The sequence below is a fragment of the Episyrphus balteatus genome, chromosome 3 (genome assembly GCF_945859705.1).
Source record: "Episyrphus balteatus chromosome 3, idEpiBalt1.1, whole genome shotgun sequence".
Lineage (NCBI taxonomy): Eukaryota > Metazoa > Arthropoda > Insecta > Diptera > Syrphidae > Episyrphus > Episyrphus balteatus.
The window spans coordinates 17,634,388-17,656,434 of NC_079136.1; the positions used below are offsets into that span (position 1 = coordinate 17,634,388).

A 22,047-nucleotide genomic window follows, 5' to 3' on the forward strand; every position below is an offset into this window, starting at 1 on the left:
AAGTAGTCAGCTTACAGCTGACTAGGCTTAGTCAGCCTACCGTTCTTGGAGTCTTGGAGTTATTAAAGAGAAGACCTGGTCCCTCGAGGTTAGGGACTCCTGCAGTTAGTGTAACTGCCCAGCCAGGCGTAACCCTGGAGGCCCAAATTTACAATTTTTTTTTTGTTTTAATTGTGTGGATTCTCTTGAAGGCAAGTAAACAATTACTTGCGCTATGAAATCACAAGGTCTCACACATCAGAGTCTTCTTCTTCCTAACAACTGAAAACAATTTCAAGAACATTTAAAACACTGCCTAAACGATGTGATGTATGGAACCTACTCTAAGTTAGCCCACAAAAAAATCTATCAACTAATTTTTCACATTCATCCATTCTCCTTTATCATCCCCTGCTCCTTCATAACCTTAGCCAACTTCAATTTATTTCTTATGTTCTTCCTCGATAGCTTACAAGTTTCATCTTTACAAAATACTAAACGTCTTCAAATATTTACCCACACAAAAGGATAACAAGAACACCAACAACTACTAAACAAAAAAAACTTCAAACCAAGATGAATCGCTAGATGAAGGATAATGATATAATTAATGCTGCTTCTGTGATGTTGCCATTGCTCCTGTTCTTGTTCCTTTAGCTCGGAAACGGAGTGTGCTATGTATTTCTCATGGTTCTGTGTCGTTCACCAGCGGCAGCAGCATAACCCACAGCATCTCTTCTCGATCAGTTCCAGTTGCAGTTGTGTGCATTTCCAATGTCTTCAATGTTTAATCATCTTCCTTTTTGTTATGGTGGAACTTTGACTACAGGATCAAAATGCCGCCAAAATAAAGGAGGAGACGGGTGGACATAAAAATTATCTGATTATAAAACGGTTTGTTACTGTTTTGCTATAGGATTCACCTTCACCATTCTTCCTTCCATACACACAGAGACCCAGGCCGACCATGGAAATCGCTATACCATTGTCCCTCTTTTGAAAACATATCGATGCCATTGATGATGCACTCTGGTGCTTCTTCCATTGTGAAGGTTGTTATTGCGCTGATCCATGCACCACACCATCCCGCCGCTATCCCAAGAGTGCATCCCACTGGGCTGTGCTGGATAGCTCTGGTTGTGGTGGCAGGCCAGGTCTGTCTTTCAATCCAATAGGCTTGTTGGAATATACACGGTTGCTGGCTTCACAGTCGCGCAATAGGGATCCGTGCAGTTTGATTGCCGTTTGCGCCGCATCGCCATTTTTTATTTGTTACCAGTTGCCACAGAGATCTATACAATTATATGGACTCTGCTCTGCCGAAAAGGATTTGTCCCCAAAGGACAGTGGGGAAAATCAGGAGAAATCAGTATTGGTGTTTTGTCTCTTCTTTTTTTTTGTTAATGATGACTCCGAGCTAAGAAGAAGGATTTAATCAGGAGGTCTTCGCCTCCTAATTTGTTGTTCATCCAATTTGGTTGTTGGAGTTTTTTTTTTGTGTGTTGGGTTGTAAAGTTGCAATTGTCCTGGGTTTGTGGGCACTATATGTCGCAGTAGCTGCCACTGCCAGTCATTGCGGGCTTGGAATTTCAGCTCCGCGGCAGAGATTTTCCACATTCGTGTTAGGTATCTTGTCCTCTTGGCCTCACAATATGTAAACATGGAGGCAAATTTCAACTGTTGGGATTGTGTGTTTCTTAATATGTTGCCCTTTACATATGGCCCAGAGTATGCAAGTCTTGATCGGACTCTTGGAGTAACGCACAGCATGGATTTAGGTATATTTTGATCGTCCATACTCTATGCTCATCAGCAGGCTGACTGGACCATCATCGAGGTACAAGGTTGGCACCTTGTATTATAGTTGGCGATATAGCGGCGGCGGAAAAAGTAGTGGCCAAGGCATATCAGCGGCAATGACCCTGATGGGGAATCAACAAAGGAAGAAGAACAAACTGAACATGTTTACTGTCGAAAATAACAAGACGATGGTGTAAACTGAGATTCTCTTACGGATCTGTTTTTTGAAATGCTTTTCCAGGTGTTTTTTTCTTCTGTTTTTATGTTTTCAATCCTTCCTTCGCGATAAGATGATATTTTCGGTTTTTTTTTTAAGTATTTTATTTTTATATTTTGGCAATGGATCATGCATCATGTATCCGTTTTATCTTGTGGTAAGATCTCTTCAAATTCAGATAATAATTTGTTTGAAAAATGAACCAAGATGTTTTCGGAAGGATAAAATTTTTATTAATTAGTCAAAGTGTCTTTTTTCGAATGTGTCCTGTATGGCAGACTTGATGCGGTGTAAGGTGTCATTAGGTTTGCTGCCTTATCGATGTGGGATTTTTCTGTTGAATTCTATAGTGATCGTCATTAAGACACCTTAGTTAAGGTGGACAGGCGAAAGCTGTCAGCTTGGAGTAATTGGATACTGATCAGGGAAATAATAAAAATGTCGACTGAGATTGAGATCATTTGATATTTGGAGGATTTTCACACGAGTCAATGCTTTTGAATAAGATATCATTATTAATTTAAAGGTGAAAAAGTCCTTTTAAGCATTCGGAGGGCTTGGGTAGTATATTAAATTAAATTAATTAAAAATATTAACTGTACCAGTTGTGTTTGTTAAGTGCAAGTGGATTTATGCACGCGTTTTTGTTAAGAAGACTGGCCGTCTTAAAATAAGTGGACTTATCTTTAAAGAATAAGGGTCCCATCTTACCTTGTTAAAAATACAGGATAAAATGAAAAAAATACCATTTTTAAGGATAAGTTTTTTTTCGCAAAACAGGATTTTTACAGGATGTTTCGTTTTTAAAAAACATTATTTTGTTTGTTTTTTTCATTTTATTTTCAAAAAATGAAAAAAAAAATTCTAAAAATTTTGATATATGATTAAATTCTATTGTTAAGTGAAGCGTACATTTTTTTTCGGGTCTCCATATTTTGTTTAAATATTTTTTGAAATCACTTTTCACTTTATATCCCAGACCTTGCGTGAAATCTGGTTCGAATGGTTGTTCCAATTTTTTGCACGCTTGTTATGTAGATAGTACCTAATTTTTAACCATTTCACAAACAATTACGGTTTCAAGAGTTAAACAGTTAGTCATAACTCATGACACTCGTGTTATGACACAACTCTTTTCAGAATTTTTTTAATAAAGCGCTTTTAACTTTGATTTGGAATGCCTCTTTACAAACTTCTTTACAGCATTCGACAAACTCTTGCATCGAATTTTCTTAGATATAATGAAAGCTTTGTTTTGTTTTATCGTATTTATTTAATACTTTATTTAATAATGTACTTTTTTAAAGGTTGTTCATAAAACTACTTCTGTTTAAACTCTGAAATACCACAAGGCAGCCATTTGGTTCCTATACTTTTTATTTTATTCATAATTGACTTGCCAACCGTCATAAAATATTCGAATTACCTGATTTATTTTAATAAATTAAAAAAACTTCATTTTAAAATTATTATTAAGTGTATAATCTTAGCTTTTGAAAAAAGTATCAATCATAACTGTAAGTGTTGCCGTTGTTTTTTAATAATTTTTTTTTATTTTAGGTATTTTTTTAGAAAATTTCCCCTCCCGCTAAAACGGGGAGATAGACCCCCCTCCCATAGTCAACAATGATTGTATTTAACCCCTCTACAAAATCTCATTATCAATTCTCGGCTCTTAAGTTATCGTACTTTCCCCTCAAAATGTTTCTGTTTTACTTGAGTAAAACTAAAAATGCGAAAAAAAGATAGATTCAAATGGCCATACTTCGCACAGCATTTTGAAGGAAATGTATTCTTCTTTTTTTCTTTAAAGTAATGTTCATTTCTATCTCAACCCAAAAAAAATGTACCACTAAAAAAGCAAAAAAACTCAAAAAATCGAATTTTTTGATATTGATTTTTTATGATTGTTTCGACTGTTTTGGTATGGAAACTTTTGTTTTCAATTTTTAAAAAACATTATTCTAATAGGAAATTCAATTCTCTAAAAAAAGTTTTCAGTGCAATATATGAAAATTTTGCTCGGCTTACGAGATATATTGAAAAAACCAAAAAGGGGGCTTTTGCACCCCTATCTTCAATTTCCACCCTTACATTTAATAGCACTCAGCGGTTTTATTTTCTCTAATAACTACGGTGACCATCCGTCCCGGTTTACCCGGGACTGTCCCCTATTTCAACAGCTTGTCCCGGGTTTTTATTTAAGAAACCCGGGACGTATAAGTGTCCCGTATTTTGGAATTTGTCCCGTGATTGTCCCGTATTTGCACATTTTCTGATTTTTTTACCGACTTCCAAAAAGGAGGAGGTATTCAATTCTTCTGAATTTTATTGTATTTATTTTTGTATGTTTGTTAACTCATAACTTTGGACGGAGTGAACCAATTTTGATAATTCTTTTTGTATTGGAAAGCTGGTGCTTGCAGTGTGGTCCAGTTCTAGCTATAGAATCTATGAGAAAACCATAAAACCTAGTTTCGATCCCTAGAAGTCGGTTTTGTTTTTTTTTTTTTTATAAAAATGATTATTTATTCAAAATTTTAAAAAAATTTTACGGAAAACAAGAAAAAACAGTCTTTGGTTGATTTAAATTAAAAGCTTTTCTAATAAGTCTCCAAAGTCAAAAAACTCTTTTAGAGTGAGAAAAATTACTTGGACAGTTAAATGTCAGTGAACAACGATTGAAAACTCTCCAAATATTCTAGCACAGTAAAGAATTTCGGTGGTTAAGCTGCGTAAATGTGCATCGAAAAACTAAATTTTCGTATTTCGTCGTGCTGGTTTATATGAAAATTTTCGTTTCACTTCAAGACTAGGCTTTAGTTTTAAAAATTTTTTGTCATTTTGTTTAGTTCCAGCTTGTATTTGTCGAGTTGAAAAGCTATAGCAGGAAAAGTTTTTTTTTTATTGAAAAAATATTTTTTAGAAGTTATTAACAGTAGGTACCTATTATAAATCCGCTTTCTTGATTTCGGAAACGGCTTAAATGATTTCAATTAAAAAGGCTCCCATCAAATCGTCTAAGAAATCATCGTATCAAAATAAGGAAATTATGAAAATTAATTTTAAAAAAATAATTCATTTTAAAAAAATCAATATTTTCAAAACGATCCAACGAATTTTTTATCTGTCCCGTGTTTCGCATCTAGAAATATGGTCAGCGTACTAATAACCCATTGAACGATTCCTGCAATAAAAACCCGTGAACGTCTTAGTTCCTTTCTAAATGACATAATCAATAGCCTTATAGTTTAGTATAGGTAATTATAAACAATTTATTTTGCCCTTTTCCAGGTAGGTTCCTCTTACCTAAATGGTATTTTAAAATTCATGTATTTTTTCGCATAGGTCAGTTAGGAATAGGTTTCCACTTGCTTCAATTTCTCATCCATTTCAAAACAACGAACATTTTCTTTTCGATCGCAAAGCATATGCTTATCTTCTTCTCAGCACAGCATGACGAATCACCATCATTCTGTTTTATTTTTTCCATTCCTCGTCTTCAATAAAATATTTTACTTTTAAAGCATTCCACGCCAAAATACTTTCGCATCGCAATATGTCTTCTGTTGACACAATTATTCTTCGCTATTATTCCAATCTAAAACCAACAACAACCAGCAAACACAACCGAACAAACATATCCTGAATCCTGATGATCCTTTATCGTAATCGAAACAAATGTGCATTGGCAACATGCGTTTTGAGCATGTGCTATGCATTGGGCGAACTCCTTTTTATTATTATTTTAGTGTTTTTATTTTCATCGCAGCAGAGACATCATCAGGTGTTGCAGAAGATAACACAATTCACCTGCCTTAAAACAACCTACATAGCCTTCTAGACAATGACACATATAAAATGACCCTCGTCTTGTATATTGTTCACTGATCCTTTTGATGATCGCGTGGTGGAATCGAATGTGTCCTAGAATACACGTTATCCATCATCCTGCCACGCAAAATGTTTTGAATTGACTACAAAATAGGCTCTTGGATGTTAAATTAAAACAAACTGGAAGAATCAATTCTCACGAAGCTTGGACAGAGAATTTATTAGATGACCCTTTTGAGACTTCTTGCCAAAGAGTATCATCGAGTTAGAATGTGAATTGAAGGAATGCAAAGAAAAGACAATGAGAATTAAAACCATGAAGTGATCGGTGTTAGATTTATATACATGCTTACTCTTACTTTAGAATGTTAGGAACTTTTAAATCATCAAAGCAGAAGCTTGTTAAGGTTTTCGATGGTTTAAAAAAAAAAATTGGCAATTTAATGTCAAATATTTTTGTATGAACTCATATAACCTTATTAGCAAATTTGTAGTAGTCCAGTGCATTTATAATTTGACCCAGCAGTTTGTAACACCCCCAAATTTTTTTTGCTCATTCGATAGAACATTGGCTGAATATCATTACCCTGATTTTTCGCACTCGCGAAATTCACCTTTCGGCCGCCATCTTGGATTTTATTTTTTGGTTAATATCTCGATTTCTATTAATCCTACATAAAAGTTGTGTATACAAGAAACGTAGGCAATTAAATTTCGCGTCTCTTATGTTAAGAACACTTTTTCAATATTCTAAATATTAAAAAAGTTACAAGCCAACAAAGTAAAAAAAACAGAAAAAACTGACAATTTTGAAGTTTTGAGCACTTTTTATCAAAATTATGAAAAAAACCTTCCGAGATAAGATTATTCACCTTAAAATTCTCTACAACTCTGCTATGCAACTTTTTTTTCTATCGCTATAAATACAAAAGTTATTAATACTTTTTTTTTTTAAAATGCTCTTTTTTGTTTGTGCTTTTTATCTTTACTTTTTTCTAATTTTTTTTTTTTACCAAATCTTGAATTTTAAATGAATAGTGAGTATTTTATAGGTTTATGTTACAAGAGAAAATTCAGGACCTTCAATTTTTTTAAAAGTCTCTTCCTTTCGTAAAAAAGGGGTATTTTATAACAAAAAAGTATTAATAACTTTATTAATTATAGCGATACAAAAAAAGTTGTATGGCAGAGTTGTAGAGAGTTTTAAGGCGAATAATCTTTTCTCGAAACGTTTTTTCATAATTTTGATAAAAAGTGCTCAAATCTTTATAATTGTCATTTTTTTCGGTTTTTTTTTTACTTTTTTGGCTTGTAACTTTTTTAATATTCAGAATATCGAAAAAGTGTTCTTAACATAAAAGACGCGAAATTTAATTGCCTACGTTTCTTGAATACACAACTTTTATGTAGAATAAATAGAAATCGAGATATTCAACAAAAACTAAAATCCAAGATAGCGGCCGAAAGGTGAATTTCGCGAGTGCGAAAAATCAGGGTAATGATATTCAGCCTAGAGCATTGGCTCGAATGAGCAAAAAAAATTTGGGGGTGGTACAAACTGCTGGGTCGCCCATATATGAACATCATAAATGCACTGGACTATAGGTTAAGAGTCACCGATTTTTATAATAACGATATTTCTTTATTTTTGCATGTCATCGCGTCTTCCATCTTCTTAAAAGTTAAAATACTGTACATTCAATTTATATGGATTTAATTTAGTAGCTTTGAGCACATAACGGTTTTGATGCATAATGTTGCTCGTTGGCTAATGTACAAATAAAATGGGTAATTGTTCAGGAAGATTTCTATGATTTATTGAAATTGATCTTTGCTGTTCTTTTACCAAAAAGAAAAAAAAAAAACAATTTTTCATCAACTATTGTTGTACAAATATTTAAATCAGAATTCAGATTTCAGAAGACAGAAATTTTCCGAAATCAGTGGCATAGCTGAGCTTTAACTCTGGGTCAAGAGAGCCAAAGAGCCAACAACATTCTCGAGCCAAAGTTGAAAAACAGCTAAGGAAAAATTCAGTTCAATGAATTCCTGATGGAATGATTTTACTTAAACCAAAAATTACATGAGAAAACTTTTTCTTTATCAATCTATGTAGGTACTATTATTTTCTTATTTTTTTTCTCCCCTCAACACGAAATTTCATGACAAGAATTTAAAACTATTGATAGGTACTTGAATTTTTTTTAAATGGGTTGTTTCAGTTGCTTTACAAAGATCATACAAAATATTTGAATCTGATTAAGGTATTCAAGAAAAAATGTCTGGATCATTGTTAAACAATAAAAACTATGCAACGAAAAAATCTGAATAAATGTTTCTTGTTTCAATTTTGTTTTAAATGTCATACTTTTAGGAATTAAGATATTTAGTTGTACTTCTAGTTTTAGGGTAAAGTAAAATTGTTTGGTTTGGAATCAAATATTTTCGAGTATAATTCAATCAATTTGTAATTTGTTTTCTTTTTGTTGAAGTAGTTATTAGGCAGTTCGATAAATTAGTTAGTTTACTAATTTTTATGATTGTTAAAAGCGATTGTTATAAGGCCTCTTAAAAATATACCTACTGATATTTTTTTAAACAAATAAAAGGGGTATGTGAAAAAATGTTTGTTTGCAAGTTTAAATCTAGCCATTATGACACATTATTCTGGAGTATTTTTTTTTTTTTAATGCAAGGTAGAATGATCATCGCAGTGCAGGTTTTTAAAGCGTTGAAGGGATTGTCTTTTGCAACATTAGTCTAGGGTTCGAGTCCCAAGACAGTCGAAGACACTCTTCTTTCCTTAAAACTTATTATTTACATACGGATAATGGGGCAAATTCATAGTCATTTTTTGACCTCAGTTTATCTTAGACTGGGGTTTATCCAATGTTATTTGAATAGGATATACTCCAGTCCTTTTTAGAAGCGGCTTAGACAGTGTCTATGAATATGGCCCAATGTTTTTAAAGCAAGTCATTTTTGGACTGTTTTCTGCAACTATTCTCTTGAGAAGCTCCATATGACATTTTCTATGGAATTTATGCCCGAAGGAAAACCACATCACACACAATTCCGGAATTCTTTTTTGCCAAAGTTGAAACAACTTTGACTGAAATATGTTTAATGAATAAAAACCACTTTAAACTAACTTCGTTCTACTTTGATTATAAAATAATCATCTTCAGTGCAAAATCATTCCCAAAAATAGTTAAATCAAAGTATTTTTTGTTTGGTGTTTTTTTTTTTTTTTTTCAACAATATAAAAAGAACGTATTCCTTTCTTTTAAAGATCACAATACTCCATCGGGAGTCTGCGATGTCTGATTTATTCGAATAACTCCTGTGAATAGCTGTGCTCTTATTGGTTGATTTATTTTTTTTTTAATATTTTAAAATTTTAAAGTTTAATGGCAACCCTGTTTCGAATTATACGCTCCAATTTCTTCATAATAATGAAAGAACTAAGTCGATACTAATTATTTATTAGCTTTGTATATAAAAGCCCCTTGTGACATTTCTGTAAAGAACCCAAACATACACCGCACAAAATCTGTACGAACTAAATTAATGTTCTTTTTGACTCTTATATCATTATTAATCTTTTAAATACAGTTTTATTGAAATTTTTTCAACATATTACACATAGATGGCGCCATAAATACATATATTATTAACTGTATATCTTGAAAGTTTGGCTTTCTTTAAAAAAAAGTAACCGTGTGTAAAAAGTAAGAAATTCAGAAGAATGAGTTTTTTCTCCCTTAATTTACAGGGTTTTCTTTTCAGGTTTTCTGAAGTGGTTAAAAGTAAATATTTGATTGAATGGTACTTTCTTAATTTTAAAACAAATGCGTAAGTAAGTAATAGTGGAGTAACTAAAGCTCAAAAATTGGCAATATTAGGGAACCCGGCCGAACAGCTTAGATTTTGATGATCTTTTTTTTCAAACGTCGGTAATTAAAAATACTTGAAAGTCTATAGATTAAAAATTGCCGGTGTTGCCGTTTTAATTTTTAAAATTATATGAAGATTTTTGTGAACAAAAACAAATTTTTTTCAAAAATTTTTCTTAAATTTCATAAATTAATTGATGCCAAAAGATTGTCTAGGAAATTCAAGGAAAAAAAATATATGGGAGTGAGGGACAATCTTCCATAGTTCAAGCGATAGATGCAATTTTCTTATTAATTGACTTCAAACACAAAAAAAAATATTTGAACACATTTGCCGTTGTTTTCAAAATATTTTTTTTGTGTTTGAGGTCAGAATGTTAGAAAATTGCATTTATCGCTTAAACGATGGAAGATTGTCCCTTACTGCCTTTTATATATTTTCTTTAAATTACACTGAACCAAAAAGGTACATAAAATTAATGAATTTATACATTAAATTAATGTAAAAATTCATGGCAAATGAGCCAATGTAAAAATTCATTAAATTTAAGAATCTTTTTAAGAACAAATTCATAAGGGAATGAATCTTTCTTAAAAATTAAGAATAAGTTCTTAAATTTTAAGAATTCTGTTCATAAACAAATTTGAAAAGTTTTGAACATGTTTAAGAAAAGTTTCTTACATTTTATGATTATTTCTTATATTTTATGATTTTTTTCATAAATTTCGTACAAATTCACATGAAATTTTGCTTAAATTTTATGAAAAAAATCATAAAAACTATGAATTTTTCTTAAAGTTTTATGATTGTTTTCATAAAATATAATACACTTTTCATTAAAATTTATGCAGTTATTTATATAAATGCATATAATACATTACCATTCCAAGCCTTTAATTTGTTCCTAAAAAATTGTATTCCAAACAAACAAACTGCAAAAGAAAACAACCCAAAATCTAAAACAAAAAAATGAAAATTGTTTTTAAAAATAAAAGAAATTATTAAGTTTAAACGTTATAAAAATGTTTTATTGATCACTATCACTATAAATTTCACTATAAATTAATTTAATTTTACTTCTTTAATGGATGCATAATCTGGAAAGATAGAAAAAAGTTTGTATTAGTAAAAGTAATATGTAGTATTTGGTTTAAAAAATCGAAATAGCTAGAAGGTTAAATTATTTAATTCTTACCTTATTGTAATCGGCACCATTAGACTCTGGGTATGAAAAAAAAAAAATAAAAAATTGAATAAGTTGGGGAAAGATAACAATATAAAGAATTTAGGTACCTATGAGAAATGTTGATAATATTAAGTTAAAACAAAATTTAAACATTTAGAGAAATAAAATAAAATGCAACACTTACTAAATTCCATGCTTTGCTTTAGTTTGCAATGACAATTTCAATTGTACAGGATTTGTTGAGAATCGCCTTTAATATGGTTTTTATTTTGTGTTGATTTTTCCCCCTTTGCCGGTCCAAAGTTGAAGATTACTCAAGTGCCTCCACATTTCACAAAAATATCAAATTACGATTTTCAATTTTAAAATATGCACCTATAACAAAAAAAAAGAAAACATATTTAATAAATAAAAGAAAGCAATTTTTAACATTATATGTTTTTATACTTATCTGAGTATATGGGAAAGAGGCAACAGGAACCAACAATATTTTACACTTTTGCAATGTACTTATACTCTTCAAAATTGTCTACGTGGTTAAAATGCTTAACACTATAAACAATATCGTCTTTTATTCACAAACTTTTATAACTTGTTTCGGCAACGACCGTCCACAGATTTTAAATTTAATCCTCAAAGAAATCTTTCTAAGGCATAGATTCAGAACAACAGTTATTATTTTCTAGATTGATGAAAAAGTACATAGACTTTAAGAAAATATACTTAAACACTCAAAACGTAAGAATTTTTTCATTAATTATATGTATACTTTCATAATATTTAATGAATTAATTCTTAAATTTTGGAAAAATATGAATTTCGAACATAAAAAGTATGAACAAATTCTTAAATTTTAAGAATAAGTTCTTAATACCGAATACAGGATAACGGTAAAATATTCCTTGTTTTTTGATTAATGAAAAAATACATTAATTTTAAGAAAAAATGAATTAATTCTAAGAAAAAATACTTAAAAACACAAAATTTATGAACTTCTTATAAATGTACTTAAGTAGCACAAAAGTCTAAAATACACCAAAATATTTGGAGTATTTTTTGCACTTTCGTGATATACATTTTGAATATAAAAAATATACCATTTTCTCGTATATAAAAAACACCACTGGTTAAAAAATTACACCAATTTTGGTATGTAAATAGCGCTAGTGGTATAAAAAATGATCTGGTTTTTGGTGATAATTATAATTAAAATTTTCCTTTGAAATTGAAAAAATACACAATAAATCTATGGAAAAAATACACCATTTAAATTATTCTGATTTATAATTTGAACCAAAGTTTATTTTTTTACCTCAAACAGTTTGAAATGAAATTGAATTTTTATTCACCATCACAATAATAAGAAACTAATGATTAAATATGAATTTGAGTGCCTAATTTAAGAACGAAACACATTTTGTCTACGGATTTTAGATACTACCCCGTCTAAAAATCGAGCGCCTCAAAAATTTCAATGAATTAATGATTTTTTTTTTCGATTTTAAAAATCAGTTTTTCAAAAATTATAATTTTTTTTGTCGTCTTTACATTTTTTTGAAGAGTTCTTTAATAATATAATATAAACGAATCGAAAAAACTAAGAATGCTGGGTTATTAGGTCGATATTATATACTATTATAGTAAAATAATTAATTGCTGTCTTCATTTTTTAAATGGCGGCCATTGAAAAATATGGCGTCTCCCACTTATGCATTCTGGTGAATTTTATGTCCACAGGGTGTACTTCCTACACCAAAGAGAGTATACAAAATATACCGTTTTGGTTGATTTCAGAATCGATTAATTTTATGCACCATTAATTGTATATTTTAAAAACAACCGAGTATCGGTGTATTTTTTGCACGGAATATTAAAAAAATGTTGAAATTTTGTACAAAAAAACACAGTGGTATAATTTTTATACCACTTTATTTGAAAAATACACCATATTTTTTCAATTTTCTCAATTTACACCAAAATTAATGAATTTACACCAATTTATACACCAGTGTGCTACTTGAGATAATTGTGAAAATAGATTTTTTTTTAATTTTAGAAGGGAAAAAAGTCAATTTTAAAAATTATTTTAACTCAAAATACAACTGAATGGAAAATAATAGTAAATTTCATTCATAAAAGTATGTCCAGATTCTAAGATTCAGCAAAATATTCTTTCAAATTGGAGCTAGATGTTTATGAATTTATTCATAAACCTTCGTATTTGTTCTTAAAAAAAATTCATAAAAAAATTTTCCATAGGAAAATTTTTATGAAAACTGATTCTTAAATTTTATGAATCTTTCTTAAAACTAAACTTTTTTTTTAAGAATTTGTGCTTAAATTTAATGAATTTTTCTTAAAAATGTATGAATTTTGGTTTATGAACGAGATTCATAGTTTTTAAGAATAATACTTTTTTCAGTGTACCTAGAGAATCTTTTGCTATCATTTGTTTTATGAAATTTAAGCAAAAAAAATGGTTTTGTTAAAAAAAAATTAATTTTAATTTTAAAAAACAATACGGCAACACCGGCAATTTTTAATCTATAGACTTTAAAGTATTTATAATTACATACGTTTGAAAAAAAAATCGTCAAAATCAGAGCTGTTCGGCCGGGTTCCCTAATAATTTGCTTTAGTTACTCTACTATAATAAAAATTTAAAAAGTAGGTGTTTTATTGTACGTGAAACAAGTCTTGAGTTAAAAGGGATTAATGACATCTGTCAACCACTTAGCTTCAGCTATGCTTTTGTAAAATGTTGAATCTTCATTAAGTTTGTTTGTTTGAAAATTTTTATTTGCATATATACGGAAGCGACCAAAAAAGCCCGATTCAATTGGCCAAATTATCATTAATTCAATGAATGGGTGTCAGTTTTTTTTAACTTCGTACCTTACCTAATTAGGTTTCTTTTTAAAATTAATTTGCAAAATTATAGTTTTATGACTCTAGCAACCCTATGACTTTAGTTACGCTTCCTCCGATTTTGTTATTTCACTATTACAGAAGAACAATAGAAATGCATTTATTTATATAGCCTACAATTACAAAGCCTATAATTGTTATCTCATCAAATTTGTTTGCAATGTTAAGGTACCCACCTATGATTCTGCCATTTTGTGTACCTTCTTAAAATTTGTATTTGTGTCTGAATAGCAACTTTTAGCTTTTCAGATTTCATCTTCAACTTTAATTTAATGTGTCCAATTAAATGACTCTGGTAGCCCTATGGTTTGAGCTATGCTTTTGTCGATTTCTGCCTTCTATCTTATAAACTTTTTTTAAAACCTTTATTTTTTAGTTTTTTTTTTCAACTTTGAATGCTGGCAACCCTATTACATTTACGAATGCTTTTTTCATATCAATTATCAGATTTGTAAATGATCGGTTTTTTCTTGAATCATTGTTTTCATTTTTTTGTTTAAAGGCACATGGCAACCCTGTTTGTGTGTAACAAGGGATTACTAACTACTATCTAACAATAGGAATACCAATTTATGTATAAATATGACGTACATAAGGTCATAATATTTATAAATATTTACATATTTTGGATTATTTTCCCAGAAATATGAGATGGTCTTCGATCTTTGTGACCCAAAATTGCTATAAAACTTGACCGTGTCCTATGATTCAGTTTTATAAAAACTTGTACGTTTGAGAAATCCCAAATTATTTAAATAATTTCGTCGATTTTTTTTATATTTTAACAAAGGTCATTTCTCTTTGGCTTACCTACTTATTGAGTCTTTATCTCGTCATCATAAAAATGATAAACTATACCTGATTAAGATTATATTTCATATCACCACCAAGTCAAGTGGAGTTGAGAGTGGTTGCGTGACACTTCTCATCAACAAAATAACAATTTAAGCTTTTAACATTTGTATTTTTTTTAATAAACCAGCTGCACACGGCCTCAACGTCATCGTCATTATGAATCATATCTTAAACGAAAAGCATAGCATTAAAAACAAATTAACAAACAAACCAAAAAAAAAACTAGGTTTTACGATCGTTAAGTTAATGGTGGAAGCTATATGGCTACGCCAGTATATTACTAAGCAAACAAATGAATATTGCACACCGCACGAAAAATTGTTTCATATAAAACCTGACGCCCGCTTAATTGTGACATCATTCAGATAAAGTGCGATCGTGGATCAAACGCTCCAAAAAGCTTCAAAATATAATTTCAAAAAAAAAATTAATAACAATCTAATCGAAATGCCTTGTGGAGGTTGTAAAACTGGTAAGTTTGAAATGTTTACAAATATTCTTGGGTATCCGCTACAAGTGTTTCAATTTTTATGAAATGCTTTTTTGTGAAAGATTATTCAGTGCGTAAATAGTGAATGTTTGTATTTAATTTTTGTTTTGTTTTGCTTGGTTTTAGATTGCAAATGTGCCGGTGCCGGTCAAAAGTGTGGAGAGAATTGCGGCAAGGGACAAGATTGCAAGTGTAATAAAAAAACCGAAACGGAAACTAAGGGAGGATGTTGCAAAGGCAAAGGAAATTGTCATTAGATTGATATTTTAAATAGTTTATGTTAATAATTGATAAGTCTTTAATCATAAGAATGTGTACTTACTAGTCTATTTATAATTATTTAATAATAAAAAAAAAAAACAATTAATTAATGTGTTGTTGACAAAGTTCTAAATTTAAATCATGTGGTTTTAATTACAGATATGGTTCTGATACATGTTTTGAAATATACAGAAGTAACTACGATGTAATGACCCTTTTTTCAGTCAAATGATAACACAAAGGGATTACTTGAATGTATTGGTGATTGTTAGGTTATTTACTAAGGAAGCTTGGGGAAGTCATTAAAACAATTTTCCAATCACATATGTTCATTATCTTGCGAACGGTAATAAATCATAAGACTAATAAAAGTGGCGTCAAAACAAATTTTACGTATTGTCGCAGAAAAATATTTTATTTCTAAAATAGAATTCAATAGTAAGATAAACAGGTGGGCCCATTTTTCTTTAGGCTTTCAAAAAACAATACATAATAAAAGATTGTTTAAAGTATTATTTCCACAGACAGAACAACAAGTCTATAGATTATAAAGTTGCAAAATCAATGAATGTTTTCGTCTTTTGTGTGGTCACAACAAGAGAATGCTTATCTTAAATATAGTTCATAAATTTCAACCGATATGGTCTATGAATCTTCTTCAAAGCCAAAATGTTAGAAATAAACACTTGAAAAAGTGTTGAACAAGTGATAGAAATGGGAAGGTAGTTTTATTTGCGCTCCAGCCAATGGAAATAAAATACATGTCTGGGTCGCACGAAGTTGCTTCATATTTAATTTTTAAAGACAATATGTACAAATTGGAAAAAGTCTTCAGTTTATACGGTTAAGTACAAAGAAAAATCACAGAAATTCAATTCAGACTCAACCTTGAAAAAGAGGTATAAAATGTCAAAGTAGATAAAGTAGAAAACAAACACTTGAGAATAATTAGAGGCGTCCTTATATTCCTAAATATAAGTCTAAAAGCCCACAGCAAGTTTTGGAATTTGAGGTATAATCAAAATCTTAGTACTCATATAATGCATTCCAACTTAAACATATTCCGTATCCAAAAAAAGAATTTAAATATAAAATTTAAAAAAAAGTACGTATACACCATAGTGAACATTTTTTAACGTACTTTATTTTAATTGTATTCAAAGCTTTGAAAATATTTCGAACCAAAAATAATAGTTTTTGTCATAAACTAATTTTAGAAATATTTATTTTTTTTGTGAGGAGTTATTTGACCAAGTGTTTAGATAATTAAAGATTGGAAAATTGGAACTTCTCAAACATCTTTAATTTGTTTTTTTTTTTTTTCAATGCATGTGCTTCTGGTATTTTTTGTAAACCAAAATATCTGTCAGCGAGAATTTTATGATTAACAAGTTTTGCATTCAATTCTTTCCGGTAGTTTTCACCGTTTGAAAATAATATGCGAAAAATCAATATTTTCGACATTTGACCTTGAATAACTTATGACTCGGTCATGATTTGATCTTCTTAGCTTAAATCCATTCAACCTCAAATCTAGCGAATTTTCATGTTTAAAATCCATTAAAATAAAATTTACTTTCACTTAAAAAAAGTACGTATACGTCACCAGTGAACTTTTTCAAAGTGTAATTAAAAAGGGTAATAACAGTTTAGTTTTGGACTTTCAAAGTTTACTTTGAACATGAGGAATCGATTAAATATGATCTAAAAATCACAAACAAAAATTGTAATTGCATCCCTACCGATTAGTTTTAAACCGATTGGTGTGAAAACTGTTCTTCGTCTGAGATGTATGAGCTATGAGGAGACTTAGCTGCTATAGACGGGTAAGGTTTGTTTCGCTTTTCTTATTTCGGTTTTGGTTTTTTCGTCTAAGTCGATTCGCTATTTTATTGTTTCGTATTTTTGTTGTTTAGTTTTTTATTTATTTCGTTTTTCCTTATTTCGACAAACTTATACTCCGTTTTCTTATGACTTCGTTTTTAGTTTATTTTGTTATGGATTACTTCGTTTTTTAAATATTTCGTTTTGGAATTAAGTCGCCTTTAGTTCACTTGGAATTTTATTATTTCGCCACCATTTGTTTCGCCTAATTTTTTGTGGATGTTAATAGCCTAAGGGCGTTAAAATTCGCGTGAATTTAAACGCCCTTAGGCTATTAATATCCACAAAAAAATTGCGAAACAAATGGTGGCGAATAATTCGCGACATTTTAAGTGCCTGTTATTTTTAAAAATGCCCAAAAAAGAACAAAACAACGAATTCGTTACAATTTAAGGTAACAGATCTCTTATATTACCTATAAGGATTTGCTTATCTTTAATCCAACAGTCTTCAAAACCCAAAACAATCCACAAAACTGAAGAGTGAAGAAGGAAAAACCAGATGACAAAATAAATTAAAAGCGAAATGAACCTTGTCGAAACAACTCATTGGACTTGTAGTGAAAATGCGAAATAAATAAAAATCAAGAAGACACAAGGCGAAGTTATAGTTGGGCGAAGTGATCAAAATACGAAGTAAACGAAAACCCAAATAAAGGATGGCGAACTAATCAAAAAAAATGTGTCAAAAACGAAATAACAGAAATCGAAGTAAAAAAGGCGAAACAAATTAACAAAAGGCACCCGCTATAGACCTATATGACTCAAGGTATACCGAAAATGCAAACACACCATTTTAATTCAACACGGAAATACATATAGGGTAATATTAGAGATTTTTTCGAGCAAATCTTATGAGTGCACTTTAACAATTGATAAATTATATTAACAAAGCATTATGACCCTGAACCACAAGAGCAAGTCCGTAGGATGCAGTCATGCATTTAATTTTTTATGAATCTCAATAAATATTTCTTATCGTGGCCCAATCTGTGTAACGGTTCTTTATAATAGATTTTATGCCAAAAATACTCAGATCCATTTTCAACGGTTCTCTGGAATCCAACGAATATTTTTCTCCATCCTGCCTTGGTTTTTGGTTGTTTTGTCTCTAGTTGTTTTTCATGCTTATATCATTCATTGAAAAATCAAGCTACGGTTTCGAAGAAAGCGATTTTCGAGTAAGCGATTTCACAAAACTGTGTTGGTATTTCCATATTTCCTACCCATATAAAATCTTTCCTAAAGCTCATTTAATTAACATTAGATTTATCCAAAAGCTTTTTTCCTTGTCCTTATGCAAGGCTTCCACTCTTACTTGCTCTCACATCTTCAAAAACAAAATATAAACCGCAATACCCTATTTTAGATATCAACTTATATCCTCGCTCTTTAAGATTCAATATTACATAACTCTTCAACCAGGCTGCATGGTCAACCACAGAAGCAACAAAGAGTTAAACCAGACTTTTCCGCCCATAACAGATTAAGTCGTAGAGTGTAACTGCATCTCCATCTTCCATGCACCATACATCTTCCATGTCTTTTATTAAAAAAAAGAAAGAGTTTTATTTTTGTAACCACTTTTATCCACACCCTCGGATAATATGTTGCTTTCATTCTTCTTTTATCCGCATTGAGTTAATCACAAAGCTTCAAGAGTGCAACCAAAACAAAAAGCTCAAAACACTATCTCGCACTAGACCAACTTATAGTTTGGCTCAGCTAGCGGCAAGTTATGTTTCTCATGAGGTCTTGCCACAGTCTCTGGAGGTGTAATGACTCCAAAGCACCATCGAACACCATCATAAACACACAACTTGCAAAAAAAATATAGCAACACTCTTATGTTTTTTAAGCCAGATCAGTTGGGCAACTTTGGCATCAACTTTAATAGACATAAACAGTTCAATGAGTGTTGTATTGTGCAGCAGAGCTCTTCGTTAGTCTCGGTTTAAGAAAAAAAACAAACAAAAAAGTATACCAACCTATTCGCTGTGCCAAAAATACTGACTTAATTCCCAAAAAAAAATAAACCAAAACAAGATTAATCCAGAGTGTGTGTATCTGTCTGTTGCGCTAACTTTTCCGCGTTCGAAACAGCATACCAAGAAAGGTCAATGAAATCTCGATCTTGCCAAAGAAAATGAAAGTGAACAGTGTGATATGGCTGTATGTATTGAGTGTAGTATTTTTGTGTATTTTTGAATTCGGAAGTTCAGCAACGACATCTGTTGGGCGACCACCTACGTCATCGACAGCAGCAACCCCTGCCAGTTCAAGAAACAGACGAAAAAACCCAAAAACGACTAATGCCCGCATTATAACCGGTGGTGGCGCCAATAACAACAACAACAATACCACTGAGACCACAGTAAGACAAAATATTAGTTCAAGAAGAACTGGTGTCAATAGGCCAACAACATCATCATTAGATGCCACTGGTGGTGAGTATATACAGTAAATAAATTAGCTGAAAGCCAAAAGTTGATGGCTAAAATTTGATCTTAAACGTTATAAACAAAACACATTAAGGCCACTCGTGGTCGTCGAAGCTTTTGGTCAAGAAATTTAAAACTTGTTTTGGTTCGAACTCTAATTTAGAATATATGGATTGGATCAGCTTCTGAGCAGATGTAGTAAGTTCAAGACTCGTCCATGACCTAGTTAACAGAAAAGAGACAAGACACAGATGAAATTGAAACTTTGTTCCACCTTCTTTTGAGTTGTTCTTTTACTTTTTTTTTTTTTTCTTGTATTATTAATAAAACCTTGTGTTACTTAACACGCGAAACTAAGACAAACTAAATGCAACAACAACAACTGCACTGATGTTGCAGAAATATGATTTAATGCGATATGGGAACTTGAAACCATTGTTGATCACCTCTGGTTTGAGTATAGTTAATACGAATAAATGCTCGTAAAGTGTCTTTAACAGACATGAAATAGTGAATGTTGTTTTTTGATGCTTGAATGATTGTTGTACTTAAGTTAATGCCTTGAACTTTGATCTAAAATGGTTTACGTTTTTACGAGACAAGTATGCCAAATTTGAGGTCGAAAAAGATGAATTTGCTGCTATTAGCTAAAGCTCTTAAAATAATTAGTAAAAGTATTTTCTGTGCAAAGAGGTTAAAATCAATTAATCTTTGTTAGGTGTTTCAATGGGATTGGATTTATGTGTCTCAAGAGTTTTAAAAATCGTGAATTTATCATGCTGCGAAACCATAAAATGAGATCAAATATTGAATAGGTGTCCATCGAAACTTAAATTAGTTTGGGATTCTTAACTAGTTCTTTTTATTTATTACCTTATTTGTTTGGTGTCTTTTAAGATTATTTTTTAATTAAAACGCATCTTTTATAAAAAAGTTCAACAAAAAAACAAATAAAATATATAATTTTTTTTAACTTACGTATTTAATTCCTAAACTATGAAATCAGTCAATTTTTCCAAAACTACTAGTTTAATAACCATTATAGAAAGCAATAAAATATACAATTCTTAATCTATGTTTAACTTTTCCTTCTTGAATATGATTTAGTCTTAGTTAATTACCAGTAAGTTCGTTGCACAAAAACCTGTTGTATATACAAATATACTTGCATAATAATTTGTGTCATTCTATAGCTTTTCTTCTAAGGAATCTTTTTGGAAAAAAGTACGTATACGCCATAGTGTACAATTTTTTTTTTTTAATCAATTCTTAAATTGAAGAGCACAGATGAATGCAATTTAATGGTGTTTCTTATTTTGTCATTTAAAAAGATATATTGTTTCTGCTAAAACCAAAAAAAATTTCAAAAAATCGGGGTTTAAAAAATGATTTTTAGTGCTAGGATGTTAAAATACACCTTCTCATAAAAAAATTGGTTGTCAGTAAAGTCAGTTTACGGACGACTATTTTACGTGAAAACGTCATAAGAAAATTTTAAAAGCACCACATACAAATGGAATAAAGGAGTCTGATGATTGGATGTGAATCCGTGAAACAAAGCTATAACTCTAGCCATGAGCAGCGCGCTGCATTGTGATTATTTAAACGTAAATTGTTTTAAAGCTCTGTGTGGCGTCCACTGCCTCTGTTTATTACACAGAGAAAATTAAACATTAAAACATTTATAGACTCATTAAAGTATGGAATTCGAAAAATACTATGTAAAATTTTCACGAAGAAATATTTGAAAATACCGCAACGGCAGCAATTTTTCGAGCTTTTCACGGAAAGAAGTGGAATTGCGGTGCTCCTCATAACTTGTTGCTGGAGCAGGTGAAATTAAAAAATTAAAATTTGTTTATCAAATAATAGTTTTACCCAGGTAACGCTGGGAGGATATTTTGGTATTTCAATTTTTCACTTATTTTTTTAACACTTTGAAAAATAAATGCGATTTTTAGCAAAAAAAAAATGGCTTATTTATAATATTTTAAAACTAAGGGCTAAGTTTTCTTTCCATACAAAAAGTTCTGATGCAAAAGCAGTACCTAATACGTTTATGAATTCAGCCTAAATTGTTAACAAATTTGAAAAAGTATCGGCCCAGTAGTGTTGAAGTTATTAAGTGCACCGACTTTCAAAAAGTGAGTGGTGGAGAAAACTCTTTATAGTTTCAAATACTGGTGGTAGATTCTATAAAAGAAATAAAGAAAAAAGAAAGTGTGCGACAAATTCGTAACAAATTCTTTCGCTTTCAAGCAAAAGGTTTGTACAAA

The 22,047-nt window shown here is 30.5% G+C and overlaps 1 protein-coding gene and 1 long non-coding RNA gene across 3 annotated transcripts in view; both read left to right on the forward strand.

Moving 5' to 3' along the window:
- Positions 1-22,047, forward strand: part of LOC129914148 (uncharacterized) — a 223,921-nt gene that overhangs the window by 200,043 nt on the left and 1,831 nt on the right. The window contains exon 1 of one of the 2 annotated variants that reach the window (XM_055993233.1): positions 19,097-19,777. The exons of the other annotated variant lie outside the window; for it this stretch is intronic. Coding sequence (XP_055849208.1) covers positions 19,477-19,777 — 301 coding nt within the window. The 5' untranslated portion in view covers positions 19,097-19,476. Of the gene's footprint in view, positions 1-19,096; positions 19,778-22,047 lie in introns of those variants that run through there. 2 annotated transcript variants of the gene reach the window in all.
- On the forward strand, positions 14,504-15,586 carry LOC129914150 (uncharacterized). The gene is made up of 2 exons (XR_008772140.1): positions 14,504-15,168; positions 15,313-15,586. It is a non-coding gene; the product is annotated as an uncharacterized LOC129914150 (long non-coding RNA).